Source organism: Gymnoscopelus braueri (genome assembly GCF_963280865.1).
Source record: "Gymnoscopelus braueri genome assembly, chromosome: 22".
Lineage (NCBI taxonomy): Eukaryota > Metazoa > Chordata > Actinopteri > Myctophiformes > Myctophidae > Gymnoscopelus > Gymnoscopelus braueri.
Window position 1 is genome coordinate 32,684,951 of NC_137624.1, and position 15,598 is coordinate 32,700,548.

Consider the following 15,598-nt stretch of genomic DNA (forward strand, 5'->3'; position numbering starts at 1 on the left):
ACAAGTTCGGTATTCAAAATGTACTTGAGTAAAAGTACAAAGGTTTTGGCGTCAAAATGAATTAAAGTACCAAAAGTAAAAAGTACTCATTATGCAGAAGGTCCCATTACACAAGTTTAAAAATGTTTAAAAATCCTCAGAAAATATATGGCTATTTTCAAATTGCCAAAGTATATATTTATTTAGGTCTGAAGGGGTTTTGTATTCATAATACAAATCTACAAAGTAATCTACAGAGTAAAAGTGCAATATTTGCCTTAGAGATGTAGTGGAGTAGAAGTAAAATGATTGAAATTTGGAAGTACTCCAGTAAAGTAAAACATACCTGAAAGTTATACTTAAGTACAGTATTTGAGTCACTAGTAAGCATGTTGCATAACATTGTTTAAAATAATGTTTCAAAAAGTAATTAATTCTATTTACCATACTGAAAGCTCAGAAGGTGTCACACCTTGTGGGTTGTATTTTGTTGCTGATGGGAAGAAACCTCTTATCTCCATATTTTAACTTTCTCGTAAATTAATGCCTACTTTGTCAGTTTCACACAAAAGTAGCAAAAATGTCCGATCTACAAGCTCAAGTAAGTAGGTCGGAGAGGCTTATTGTCGGTATATCAGCTAGAGCACGGCAGTCTATCCCTGTGCGCTATAGACCCATGGGAGATGGATTGCTGAAGTGGAGCGCTACCATCAGCTATACAAGCTCAAAACGCATCTGAAAAGTAACAGTTTGGGCATATGAGGTTTCCACCCGACAGCAACGATTTTGAGCTTGTATTTTGAGCTTTTCACCATTCGTTGTACGAGTATAGGGCTTAAGTGGTTAACATGTCTGTCATGTCTAGTGTGCAGGCATGCGTTGCATTGATTTCCTGCGATACATAGCCAAGAAGTCCATTAATAACATGAATTTGCATGTCAATGCAAATTGTATTATTTTGCATTTGCAATAAATTATCAACACTAAGTGCTATTCTGAGGTATTATTAAAAAGCATAACAAACCACATAATAATCAAAGTAAAGCATAGAGGGGGGGAAAAGAGGGGACCGTGTACAGATCTGTGAGATCTGTACACATATGGGCATACATGGGACAGGCGGGTACAACGGGTACAATATTGCATAGGGTGGGGCATGCATTTCCAACTTGCATCGTTCCCGACTTGCATCGTTCCCAAGTAGGCCGGTGTCTAGTACATGCAATGTATGGAATATCTGCCATTCAGGGGCTATATAGTGCATAGCAGTGGCGGCCATTTTGTGGTGCCACCGATAGAAAGCCCATCTATCCCATAGAGATTTCAGAATACAAAAATGTAAATACATATGTATATACATTATTTTAAGCCTGGAACCAAGCCATCCAGGCTCCTGGTGAATCATGGCATAAAACACTTGATTGTGTGTCAAAACAATTTGAAAACCACAAAGAAAAGGGTAATATAATATAATATCATTATTATAATATAATTGTCTCCGCCAGGCCAGGCATGGCCGAGACTATGTTTTGCACCCTGTCCGTCCGTGTGTCAATGTCCGTCCGTCCGTCCGTCCGTCCATCCGTCCGTCCGTCCCCCTTTTGTGGCCATATTTGGACATCTCTGTATCTGTCTGTTTGCCTGTGTCCCTTTTATGCCCATATATGGAGATCTGTCCCTTGTCCCATTTACAGTATGCCCATGTATGGAGATCATGATGTCATCAGTATATGCCCATATACGGGAATGCCCATATATGGGCAAATCAGTTGGACCGATGGTTCTGGACAAGTGGATCTCCATATATGCCTATGGGCATATCGATCGGATCAGTGGTTCTGAACAACCACCTATCCGACGACTTCATGCTGGGCACCGTACTCCCTCGGGCTCTATGCGGCTTGCACACCAAGTTTGAAGTCGGTCGGTCGGATGGTTCATCCCCGATGTCATCAGTATATACCCATATATGGGCTGCTCTGATGCTCTTCAGTGACGTATTAGGTCATACGTCACTGTGGCAGTTTAAATACTGGTTTCAGAGTTGATATAGGTTATTCTGTTAAATGCAGTAGGAGCCTTATAGCAAGTATATATTTCTATAAATACTGTAATTATCTGCAGTGTCCTAGGAAGCCTTGTTGTGTCATAGTGTTTTTTCTCTAGAGAAAGCATTTTTGGGTTTTGGCTCCGTTCAGTGAACTTTCATTCTCTCTTTCTTCAGTCCACATTTGCAATTGATACCAACGTCAGGAACGTTTCATGTTCAAGTTCTACTGTTGCTATATACCACAATTCCCAACCCAAGACAAATGGCAAGTGTGTGGCAAATCACTATGTGGGGTTATCATTCCCAAGAAATACAAATTCACAGAAAAACAAGAATGTTTACAAGAAACCCCCTCTGGTTAGTGGGAAATGGCAACGTGGGGTAACAGACAGAGGAGGACGCGAGGCCCCAAGGTGGGACCACACCCGCAAGCCCTTCTTCAACAAGGAGCTTTTCCTGCAGGCCAACTGCCAGTTTGTGGTGACCGATGACCAGGACTATACAGCTAACTTCACTGACCCAGATACGCTGGTCAACTGGGACTGGGTTCAGCAGGTGTGCGTCTACAGCCACGAGGTGCCCCTGTGCCCCATCTGCCTGTACCCTCCGGTGGCCGCCAACATCACACGATGCGGTCACATCTTCTGCCTGCCGTGCATGCTGCACTATCTGTCACTCAGCGACAGGAGCTGGGCCAAGTGTCCCCTCTGCTACGAGGCTGTGCACTCTGCTGACCTCAGGAGTGTAGTCACAACGGAGACCAGGCAGTATGCGGTGGGCGATCGCATCACCATGCGTCTGACACGCAGAGAAAAGGGAACTCTCGTGGCCATGCCCAGCGCTCAGTGGGTGAAAGTGAAGGAGCCGGTTCGCTTTGGAGACGTGCGTCTCAGCCAGTACTCCAAGCTGCTGCTGGCCTCTCCGGAGCAGGTGCTGAACCTGGTGGCAGGAGAGAAGGCCGCCCTGTGGGCACGGCTCAGTCAGGAGGTGGATGGTGAATCCTGTTTCATCCAGAGTGCCTTGTGCCTCTTGGAGCAGAGAGAGGAAGCTGTGTTGAAGAGACAGAAGTTGCCCTGGTTCGCTCTAGAAGAACCCGCCTCCCCTGTGAAGGAACTGACCATAAGCTGCACTAGGCCTGTGCTGCAGTACTCCTCTGCCTTTGATGATGAGGTTGCCGAGATCCCAGAGGAGGCGACTTGTGAGGATGCGGACCTCCCTACTGGCATTCAGGAAAGTGTGAAGGAAGAACCTGCTGCTCCAGAGCCCCCGCCTATTGAGGAGACCCCTTCTGGTCAGGCGAGGCCAAGCCGGCCCCCAGGCCCCCAGCCATTTTCCAGGGCATGTGGATCCTACTACTATTTCTACCAAGCTGAGGACTGCCAGGAGATGTTCTTGCACCCGCTGAACTTACGCTGCCTCGTGCGCGAGTACGGCAGCTTGGAGAACTGCCCAGACACCATCACTGCCACCCTGGTGGAGATAAAGGGACACACGGTCACCGAGGACATCCGCTGGAGGAACCGCTTTCTGTCTCACCTGCCTCTCACCAGTGAGTACAGCATTTGTGAGCTAGACCTGCGGCCGCCCGTCGTGTCCAAGAAAACTCTGGCCACCTTTGCAGACGAGCTGGAGAAAAGAAGGCGCCTCAAAGAGAAGAAGGCGAGGGACGAGAGGCACAGGGAGAAGCGTATTGAGATGGAGGAGAACCGGAAATGGGGGATACATCCGGAGGTGCGCATGGGTCTGACCAACCTTAAGCAGTTCCCAGCTTTCGGGTCCCTCCGTGTATACCCCGACCCGGCTCCTCCTTCACCGTCATCTGTGGGGACGTTCCCACGTCTGGATGGACAGAGTGCTTCATCTATGGTGGACCATGTGGAGGACGACTGCAGCATCATGTCCTTTGCACAGAGGCTTAAAGGTGGTAAAGCCAGAGGTGATTGGAATGACACGTTCCCATGTCTGGATAGACAAAGCGCTTCATCTAGTGCGGGCAGTAGCGTGGAGGACAACCCCGCCTGCAAGTCCTTTGCACGGATGCTGAGAGACGGTAAAGCCAGAGGTGATGCTGGGCCCTGGGAGAGTGATGACGAGTGGGACCGTGTCCCGGCGGTACCCGACTTCCAGACGTCTTTCAGCCAGGCCTTTGAGCAGCTTCTGCAGCTGGACAGTGCGGACACTGCTCCTCCACAAGCCGTGGTTGACCCTGAAGAGAGAGGAGGAGGAAAGAAAAGGAAAAAGCCAAAGCATCAGAAGCTTCTGATGAGCACATCCATGGCCAGGGGTGCAATGGTCAATGGACGGCTTTGCACGCCGTGCCGGAACCTATTTGACCAGGAGCACACGCAGGCACACGCATAGATTTAAAACTACTTTAAATTCGCACCTCAACAAAGTTTTCAAAGGCTCCCGACTCACACCTAGCGAATTAACATAGGAATAAGCCTAGATGCATATCAATTGTCCATTGTGTGACTTGCAGTGTAGGTGTTAAGCGACGTGCGCGTCACGTCATTGAAATAGAGTGCAAGAACATACCAAATGAGCATTGCATGCCTGTCCATGGCCGTCTACACAAGGTAGACAACACTGAAGTTTATCATCCCCTATCCTAAAGGTCTGCATCCCAGAGCCATTTTGGGTCATAAGTAGTCCATAATTTTTTTTAACATTTCCTACAAAAGAAAAACGGTTCCCCAAAAAGATTTGGGAAAATAAATAGATTTTTTTTTCCAAAAATGTTTTTTTTTAAATGTCCAAAGACATTATAATTTTTCTTCTTCAAACATGATCAAAGATTGTGAAAACGGCTGACATACAAGCTCACAACGCATCAAAATCTGAAGCAACGTGAGCTTGTAGATCAGCTATTTTCTGTTTTTGAAATATAGTGTAAGTGATATTTTTTGTTAAAATAAGTGTTATAGCTTTATATTCCCTCATTGTTATATTAACAAGGGTCTCCCCGTCTTTACTCTTACTCTTTAATACTGAAAATACATCTTCAGGTCGGGATACCAATTCTATCTGATCAGGACAGAGAAACAAAACCAGGTCATAAAACAAAATCAAAGAAATGGGGGGGACCCTACTTTGAGAACCACTGCTCTCTGGACAATGCATGTGATGTGGATATACAGTATACAGATAGTTTTTTTTAACCTTATATGATTGATGATGTGTTTTACCATGATTCCTTGTGAATGAAAAGTGCATTACAAATCAAATGTTTTATTATTATTATTATTTGCAGTTACTGTAGTTGGCCAGGCCTCCTGGGTTTAAAGGGATAGTTCACCCTCAAAATGTATTTTTTTCCTATCGATTACTCACCCCCATGGAGACTTGAATTTGAGTTTTTGTCACATTCCTATGCCAATAATTTGATGACAAGCAGTGGGTTCCGGTGGAAGACATGAAGGAGAGTCTTTGTAAACAAGTAATTTTTTGGGTGAACCATCCCTAATGTTGTTGACCCAGAGTGTTGCCCATCAGCAGTAGGCCTATAGTTTTCAAACCTTTTCGTGTCAAGGACCCCCAAAATTGATATTTGGTCGTGGACCCCGATCTGAAAAGGTTTTCGTGCCAGGGACCCCCAGAAGAGAAGATTTGTGTTAAAAATTTCAAAATTATTCAAAAGTTTCCAAAACTTTCAAGATATTTCTTTTAATTCAAAAATAACATATATGGACAAAGTGGTTGAAATGATTGTGACGCTATATTAGCTGGGCTACTTTTGCTGGGGACCCCACACACTTTGAGAACCACTGGACAACAGGAGTAATGTGGGAACGAGGTTTTATTAAGAGTGCTTTATACCACTGGTTCTCCATTTCTGGTCCGGCAACCACCCGGAGTCCAAATGGTCACAACTCCGAGAGTGTATGGAATGGGTCCATTCGGGGGACCGTGGACCCGAAGTTGAGAAACAATGCTTTATCCAGCTGCAGTGCAGATACATACGTCACATGCATTAGACTTTTTAGTTTAAAATCCTCAGACCTTGTATTGAACGTACTTTCCTGTGCTTTTTTTGTGTGCAAATAAAGTATTCAATCAATCAATCAACCAATCAATCAATCTATCAGTCAAGGCTTTATAGCCTTGACTGATAGCCTTGACTCCACGTAGCTCCGAGATGAGGTCCCGCTGCGTTGGGTTCCGGCAGAGTGCGACACCGGCGAACGGTGGCCAATATTGTTGATTCTTACCTTTTTCTGTACATCGTAGCCTACACACGATGTACTTAAAGGGGTAGTTCACCCCCAAAATAACTTTTTTTCTATTGATTACTGACCATCTGGAGCCTTGAATTCATAGATATTTTTTTGTTTTTGTCACATTCCTAAGCCAATAATTTGATTATAATAAATGTGTCCCCATTGATTCCGGTAGGAGACACAAATGCATTTGTGTCTCCTACCGGAATCAATCATCAATGGGGCTACATTTATTATAATCAAATAAAAAAGGAAGGAATGCGACAAAAACAAAAAAATATCCATGAATTCAAGGCTCCATGGGGTGAGTAATCAATAGAAAAAAAGTTATTTGGGGGGTGAACTACCCCTTTAAGGGTCCATTTAGGACCACTGGTGGTCTCCGGACCCGGCGTTGAGAAACAGTAGAATAAACCTTTCTAAAGTAGCCTACATCAACTAGAAATAATTAAAGCTAAATTAATACAAACTTCACATTGTTTTGTGACTGAGTCGAGATACGCGGCTGTTTATATTCGTTATATGGGAACAAATAATGATTAGATGAATTTGAATATAAATGGGCAGCTTGAAATGATTTATGAAAATTAATAAAAGTTTTACACGAGTGACTTTAATAATTCCCACATGGGAACTGGGAACAACTCTAAAACCTAACCTAAAGAAACTGAAATGTTTACTGTTCAAGATGCAGAGCATGACAAAAAGTATAACAATAATAGGCTACTAATAATAATAATGATAATTTATATGCCTTATTATATGCTTTATATGCCTACATTCTGTTACAATGTGTAACCTATAATTATAGGCCTACGTACGTTAATACATATAAAAACTCACTTCGTCATTATTTTCAAACTGTCATGGAGCAATTTTCCCCCGTTCATTCATGGCAAACTAATTAGTCTGCTTTTTTTTATTTATTTTTGGGCTTTTATTTAGGCTAATCAAATGTATTGATATCTAGCTGCCGAAATAAATATCTGACGTATTTTTTTTCCATATTTATGCAGTGGTGGAGAGTAACTAAGTGCATGTACTCAGTTTTCAGTACTTTTACTTCTACTCCACTAAGGTAGAGGGAAATATTGTACTTTTTTTTTCAAAAGTATTTGAAAACTTTAGTTACTAGTTAATTTGTAGATCTTTATTATTATTACAAAACATGTATTAACCAATTCATCCCTAAATACTTTGGCTATATTTGAAAATAGCCGATCTACAAGCTCACAACACATCGCTTTGCAACGCTTTGTGAGTTTATAGATCTGCTATTTACAAAATATATTTTACTTTTTGAACACTTGTGAAATGGGACATTCTTCATATTTAGAGTTTTGGTTTATTATTTTGATGCCAATATTGTATACTTTTACTCAAGTAAATTTTGCATACAGGACTTTTCCTTTTGTAACAGAGTATTTTTTACCTGTTTTACATACATTTTTGACCTGTTTTACATAAGTAACCTTTTCTACAACTGTATATTACTGTATATTCAGTATATTAAAAAAAATAAAAAATAAAAGGGAAAATAAACTTTATAAGAACAATAAGAACTTTGACTTTTAAAGTATAGGCCTCGGTATTGTGGAACAAGTTGAACGCTAGATGGAGCTGTTTATGTAAATGATGGCTTTTCAAAAGTTAACAGGAGGCATTCTGAATGACAGGATAGGTGGGCAGTGGGCACCAACCAAGGAAGAATGGGCACCAATCTATGAGCTATTATATTTGTTGTATATCGATATGTACAGTGGTGGAAAAAGTACTAAAATGTTTTACTTAAGTAAAAGTATCAATACTGCAATGTAGAAATACTCTGAAAGTTTGTTTGGTTGCTACTTTATATGTCTATGAATTGAATTCCAAGGACCCCAATGGAAACAAGACCGCAAGGACTTTTTTGGACGGACCTTTTAGACAAAGATTTTATATTTTTTTGCCTAATAAAATATTCAATCAATCAATCAATAAAAAATGTACTTGGGTAAAAAAAAGTATTGGTATCAAAAGTTACTTATACCAAAAGTAAAAGTTCTCATTATCCATCCCATTTCACAAGTTTTCAAAGGTATAAAAATCTTTTGAAAATACAATGCGTCATGATGCGGTATATTAAAACGGTCTTAAAAGTCCTTAAATTGTCAATTCTCTGTCATCTGATCTGGGGATCCCCCTGGGGTGGGAAAAAGTTTTCTTAATCTCAGAAGAAAGGAGGAAAGCCACAAAACAACACACACTATTTTTTATTTTGGAAAATATTTTTTCTCCATCTTACAAAAAAAGGGAGAGATATAGGCTATATCTTTAAGTTTCAAAAGTATAGCCTGTACATATATAGCCTCCATAATAACACTGTGTGTAATAATGTGGAGAGTGGAGACCAACGTTATCTTGTGAAAAGCAGAACTTTTCTGTTTTTGTCAAAGAGAAAAAAAATAAGAACAAGCTTAAAAAAAAGAAATGCACAAACAAAAATGCAAAACGTGCAGTTTAAACTCACCATATGCTGAATTATGTGCGTTATTATTTTACTCTTTAATAAAATGTTTCTTAATTATAGGCTAAAATTCATTAAACGTGAACAAAGCTTCAACAGGCAACATTTTACTGGTTTTCATAATAAAATCAACAAACTTGTGCGTAGTCCAGATTTAAAAGTTTAACAAAAGTGTTTGACAGGACAGGCAGTAAAATCCTGCAGTGTTCAAATCATATGATCATATAAAACCTCCATACTCCATATTCCAACTTTTTATTAAATAAAAATGCCCTGAATTAATGCCCTAGCCTATTATACCTCGTTACAGTACAGTGTCACATAAAAGTAGACTATTGCAAAAATAGCCAATCTACAAGCTCACACATGTTCGAAAGTGAATGTGGTTGTGTGTGTAAGTGGGATTTATAGCCTATATCAAAACCAATGAAAATTATTAAAAATAATAATTACACAGGTTATTTTTCCTCATTTCATGAAGCTTTTGGACATACGAGGTTTCCACCCGACAGCGACAAACAACCTTTATGTTGGATCTGAAGGCCTATTTATTATATTATTTTATATTATATTATATTATATTATATTATATTATATTATATTATATTATATTATATTATATTATATTATATTATATTATATTATTATACTATATATTATATTATATATTTATTATAATAGCCAGGGTCTGACGGTGTAGACATACAGAGTGAAAACCTTCAACTTAACAAGTTTCTTTGCGCATTGCGCTGCAGCGGATGAAAGTAACGGAGTACTATATAGGCTTGAGGCTACTAAGCGAGGTACTTTTAATTCACTTGCGTATCGATATTTCAAAGAGTCCACAACATCTAGGAAAATTTTGTACTTTTTACGCCACTATTATTTGACAGCTTTAGTAGCTACTTTTGCCGATTTGGACGAATTCAAAACATGCATTAACCAACAGAATGCCCATATTATATTTCGACTATTAAAAAATAGCCAATCAACCAGATCAGCTCTTTATTTATTTTTTAATTGACACATTTTGAAATATGTATTATTGTTTTGCCTATATTGGTAATATAAGTAGGTTTGTACTTTTATTCAAGTGAAATTGTGAATACAGGCCTATTGTAACATATTAGCTATTTTTATATTGTGTATATAAAAACATGTGAGTAGCTATATACTTCTAAGCACTGTATATATAAGTGTAGCTACACACGGCATCGTGCTCTCATGCTCTGCGTGTCTGATGCGAGGTAACACTTGACTCTACCACACTAATGGCTCAGGGCTAATCTACAGATAACTCACGCAAACTGTGGTGTTGGTGTGTGTGTGTGTGTGTGTGTGTGTGTGTGTGTGTGTGTGTGTGTGTGTGTGTGTGTGTGTGTGTGTGTGTGTGTGTGTGTGTGTGTGTGTGTGTGTGTGTGTGTGTGTGTGTGTGTGTGTGTGTGTGTGTGTGTGTGTGTGTGTGTGTGTGCGTGCGTGCGTGCATGAGTGTGAGTGTGCATGTTTGTGCCTGTGTGTGTGCATGCCTGCGTGCGTGTGTGCGCGCGCGCGCGAAGAGCTATAAAAGAAGAAGAAGAAAAATAAAAGTAAAAATGCACATACATAGAGTTTAATACAAGCTCCCTCCAAGGCCTGCCTACACTATAATTGCTTACTCTTATACTTATAACTCAATCATGTCTATTATATATTAAATCGTAATTGTGTGCGTGTGCGTGTGCGTGTGCGTGTGTGTGTGTGTGTGTGTGTGTGTGTCATACAGTATATATATATATATATATATATATATATATATATATATATATATATATATATATATAATTGCTCCCACACATACAGATCCAATTACGAATTAATATAGCCTATATATTGTAGTCAAATCATATGTAAGGGTTCAAGTAACAGGCTTTGTTCCCATAAGGCCCTTAATCTTCCATAACCTATTTTTGTGTCTCACCCCCCTCCCAAAAAAACTAAAAAAGGGAGGTTTTAGATTAGCCATATGTGCACTGTACCCAGGATGCCCACTAAAAAGGATAGGGCCACACCAACATTCTGAAAACCACTCAGTTCAATTTTCAAATAGCTTTTTTTCTGTTATTTTTTCCTCTTTTCATTTTTGCACGGTCGGTCGGTCGGTCAGTCAGCAGTGGTGTAAAGTAACTAAGTACATTTACTCAAGTATACTTTACTGAACGTATTTTTACTTTACTGGAGTATTTCCAATTCTGTACGTTTACTTCTACTCCACTATACATCTCATCTCAGAGGCAAATATTGTGCTTTTACTCCACTACAATTATTTGAAAACTATAGTTACTAGTTACTTGTAGATTTTTTTTATTATTACAAAACATACATTAACCACCTCAGCCCTATGCATTTCGGTCATTAGAAAATAGCCGATCTACAAGCTCCCAATGAGCATTGTGAGCTTGTACATCTGCTATTTTCAAAAGATCATACATTTTATAGATTTGAAAACTTGTGAAATGGGACATTCTGCATAATGAGTTTCTACTTTTGGTACTTTAAGTACATTTTGATGCCAATACTTTTGTACTTTTTGTAAGTAAATTACAAAAGTAAATTTTGAATTCCGGACTTTTACTAAACAGAGTAGGCCTATTGATACTTTTACTTAAGTAAGAAATGTGAATACTTTTCCCATCACTGTTCGTCGGTCGGTCGATGACGTCCCTCCCTCCATGTGATCTGGCCGGCGGTATAAAGCCAGACAGAAGATCCGCCCTTCGGATTGACTCAGGTCTGAAGAAGAGAGACTCGGTCCCTTTTCACGTTTCCCTGCACAAATATATAGACCTATCTCTCACATCACCACAGCAGCGACATTCGGAGGATCTTGTGCGTTTTGTCGGCGAAAAAAAAACAAACCCGAACCATGTGGAAAGTGAAGACGATATAGGAAAATTATTATCTTCTACTAGCCTACCACGTGCTATAGTCTCTCATCCATCTCTCTCTCCCATGAGTTTGTAAAAAAAAAAAAAAGGAGGGTAGGATAGCTCGGTGAAAGCATCTCTTCCCCCAACGGCCGGGGAGGACCGTTGGGGTCTGGTGGTGCATGGTGAGGAGGTGAGCCCACCATGACTCTGAGCTCAGAGATGTCCGATGCCTCCATCCTGTCGGAGGAGACCGACATAGACGTGGTCGGCGAGGGAGAGGAGGAGGAGGAGGAGGATGGAGACGGAGACGCCGGCCATCAGACGCGCTCCTACGGGGACGACGGCATGCTGCTGGCCGGCTCTCTGGACACCACCACCGGCTCGTCCTCATCATCCCGGGACTCCTACAGCAAGGCGGCCGGTACAGGAGGCGGCAAGAACACCCTGGTCAAGCCCCCGTACTCCTACATCGCCCTGATCACCATGTCCATCCTGCAGAGCCCCAAGAAGCGCCTCACGCTCAGCGAGATCTGCGACTTCATCAGCGGCCGCTTCCCTTACTACCGCGAGAAGTTCCCGGCCTGGCAGAACTCCATACGGCACAACCTGTCCCTCAACGACTGCTTCGTGAAGATCCCGCGGGAGCCGGGCAACCCGGGCAAGGGCAACTACTGGACGCTGGACCCCGAGTCCGCCGACATGTTCGACAACGGCAGCTTCCTGCGGCGGAGGAAGCGCTTCAAGCGGCAGCACCAGCAGGACCTGATGATGCAGCTGCAGCGGGAGGCTCACCATCACGGCCACGGCGGCGGGTTCATCCCCGCGGCCGCGGCGGCGGCGTACGGCTATGGCCCCGCGGGGCCCTATGGATGCGGCTACGGCATCCAGCTCCACGGGTCCTACCACCACACGCTGTTCGCCTTCCAGCAGCAGCAGCAGCAGCAGCAACAACATTCCAGACACCAGCACCAGCAGCACCACACGGGAGGAACGGTTCCTAACCGTGGGCATCAAAGATGGAGCGGGGATAACGGTTCCGGAGGAACCGTTATCCCCGCTCCATCTTTGATGCCCACCAGCACAACCACCACGGACTTGGCAAGGACTAGGTTTTACCCCCCGCTTCCATCTTCCATCCAGACGGCCCCGAGCAAGTCCGGCTCGCCCGTCCAGCGCTCTCCCTTCTCCATAGAGAGCATCATCGGTGGGTCGCTGAGCCCCACCGCCACCACCACCACACACCGGACTGTGTTAGGAGGACCCCCGTCATCCCTGACTCTGGCCACCGCGTCGGCTAATAGCATCCACCCTCCTGGACCCCCATCCCAGCAGCCCCCGAATAGCAGCATCCACCCCGGACCAGGAGCTGTCTTACACACGGCGGTTGAAAACTTTCCCAACAGACTTGTTGTCAACGGCTGTTAATTTCTTTAAAAACAAAACAAAAAACTACAAGTTTTTGCCCAAGAGACAAAAACTAAAAACCATCCCTCTCTTTGAAGGTAGGATTATTTTTGTATGTTTTTTTTATTTGATAGCACGTATGCAGCAAGAATGATGGACTTTAAAAAGAAAATAAACCATATTCGTGCCTATATATTCATGCTGTAAAAAAAAAGAAAAGAAGAAAAAAAAAGATATTTATGTTGAGTTTTGAGTGAATCAAAATGTTTAACCATTTCAATTCAGTCACTGTTTTATTATGGCGTCTCAGGTTAAGGGTTTTAATGAAGAGGTTTAAAATGATCACATGGTTTTAAAATAGGCCTAATGTATTTGTGTCAAACACCTCAATGTTCTTTTTTTTAAATTGGCAAATCAAAACGTTTTTTTTATTGTTTTGATTTGTACTTTGTATTGAAGAAAAAACACAGAAGAAAGTCATACATTTATATGCAGTGTGTGTTTATTTCAGTAATAAAACATTGTACAGTTTTTGGGGGGCAAGTATTGTGTACCTGAAGTGTGATATTTTTTACACAGTCTGTTTTTTCAATAAGAATAAATATCGTTTATTCAAAAAGATAATTTGTTTGGAAATAACCTTATTAATTATAATAATCGAAGCAACGCCATATAGCCTTCATTGAAATTAGGCTATGCACCATGATGCTAAATATTTAATAATAAAAAACTTTATGTCATAACTTTTTGAGCTGCATATTATTTATTTATAGATTAACACTTGACAACTTTAAAGAAGAAACGGTCAAGATTTCATTTCAATGTTCTATAATGCCTATATATTAGTGGCCCTTTGTTTTATCCAAACTAGAGTGTACAAACGGGTCCATTTAGTTCCATTTGCACACTATAGTTTGGACACTCTTTTGATTGATTGATTGATTGATTGATTAATTGATTAATTGAATACTTTATTAGTCAGAAATGTAAACAGCACGAGGTACAGTCAGACATTTAGGCTAAAAGGATAACACAAAAAGTGTGGTCCTATGTATTTAATTCATCAACATAGCATAAATGAACAGAGTCAAGTGAATGAGTGTTTGACTGTAGGCCTATAGCACGGTAGACAGCAAGGTGTTAGAGGGGTGACAGAGGCTATGTTTTGAACAGGATGGCGCTATAATCTCAAACAGCTGCATGGCATCTTTAGAGATGCCAGACTTTCATTGGTGTCTAAGTGGGCTATAGTTTGCAATAATATGATCAAATGAGAATGAATGAAGAGCTTATAAATCGTTAATTTATATCATGTAGTAGCCTACCTAATCCCCTCCTGGAAATGTAGAGTCAAAAGTGCAATATTTGTCTTCAAAATAGTGTCCATAAATAGAAAACAAATACTCAAGTAAAGTAGGCCTACACGTCAAACTATTATGGTCAAATGAGAATGAATGAGAGCTTAAGTCGTTGATTTATATAATGTAGCCTATACCTAATGCCCTCCTATATATATGCGGAGTCAAAAGTGCAATATATGTCTTCAAAATAGTATCCACAAATAGCCAACAAATACTCAAGTAAAGTACAATACTCAAACAATCTACTTAGACAGTACTCATGTAAATGTACTTATAGTTACTGTCCACCACTGGTATATTGCAAAGATACAATGAGATAATAGTGTAGTAGTTAGTGTAGTTTGCCCTGCAGGCTCACACATGTGTTACTATCTCCGCGTGGCTCAGATGTAGGCTAAATGAGCTCATGCCATGTGCATCATTAATAAGACAAATCACACAGTAGCTACGTCTGCACACAGGGTTATGTTGTGTCCCTGAAGCCAACACTGAAGCATATAGCTATATGGCCGAGGACCTATATATAATGTGTGATGGCGTGATTTTATTGTAGGCATATTATCTGAACATATAGGCTACGTACCAAAACAGACAAGTTAGTTCCTTTAAATTGTAAAGGTGTTTCGATATTCTTTTAGCCTTTTTTGTTAAATATAGCTCTTCCCGCATATTCCCTGTCTGTCTCTCTCCAGCTCTTTAGAAAACAATATAGCCAAAACACATTTTCAGGTCAGGATACCAAATGCCACCCAATCAGGAGAGAGACCTCATAGGCTACGAGCGATAGGATAAACTAGTGAAATCGGAAGTGATGAAAAAAGGAAGCTGAAAAATGGGTTCTCTCTCCTGATTGGATGAAATGTGTAACCCATCTGAAAATGTAGGCAGTAGGCCTACTATTTTCTGTTTATTAAAGAGCTGTTACTTGAGACCTGTTACTGGACAAATACTCTATAACAAGGATTAGGCCTAAACTATCAATAAGAACAGAGATGTAAAAGCATTTTTGAGGTTTTTAACCCCCCCAACCCAGACTGGGTTGCTTATACACTCCCTTCAAGTGTATAAGCAGTACTCATGTAAATGTGTGTGTGTGTGTGTGTGTGTGTGTGTGTGTGTGTGTGTGTGTGTGTGTGTGTGTGCGAGTGTGTGCGTGTGCGTGCGTGCGTGCG

The 15,598-nt window shown here is 41.1% G+C and overlaps 2 protein-coding genes across 2 annotated transcripts; both read left to right on the top strand.

Annotated features, from left to right (window-relative positions):
• Positions 1–1,784: 1,784 nt before the first annotated feature.
• On the top strand, positions 1,785–5,530 carry LOC308078227 (E3 ubiquitin-protein ligase RNF10-like; the record flags this gene model as incomplete). Its single annotated transcript, XM_080419347.1, has 3 exons — positions 1,785–1,934; positions 2,354–4,321; positions 5,510–5,530. The coding sequence occupies 3 exons, from the start codon at positions 1,785–1,787 to the stop codon at positions 5,528–5,530; spliced, it is 2,139 nt and encodes a 712-aa protein (XP_080275473.1).
• Positions 5,531–11,545: 6,015 nt separating this feature from the next.
• On the top strand, positions 11,546–13,086 carry foxd1 (forkhead box D1; the record flags this gene model as incomplete). Its single annotated transcript, XM_080419350.1, has 1 exon — positions 11,546–13,086. Exon 1 carries the CDS (start codon positions 11,863–11,865, stop codon positions 13,084–13,086), a length of 1,224 nt encoding a protein of 407 aa, XP_080275476.1. The 5' UTR covers positions 11,546–11,862.
• Between the last annotated feature and the right edge of the window lie 2,512 nt (positions 13,087–15,598).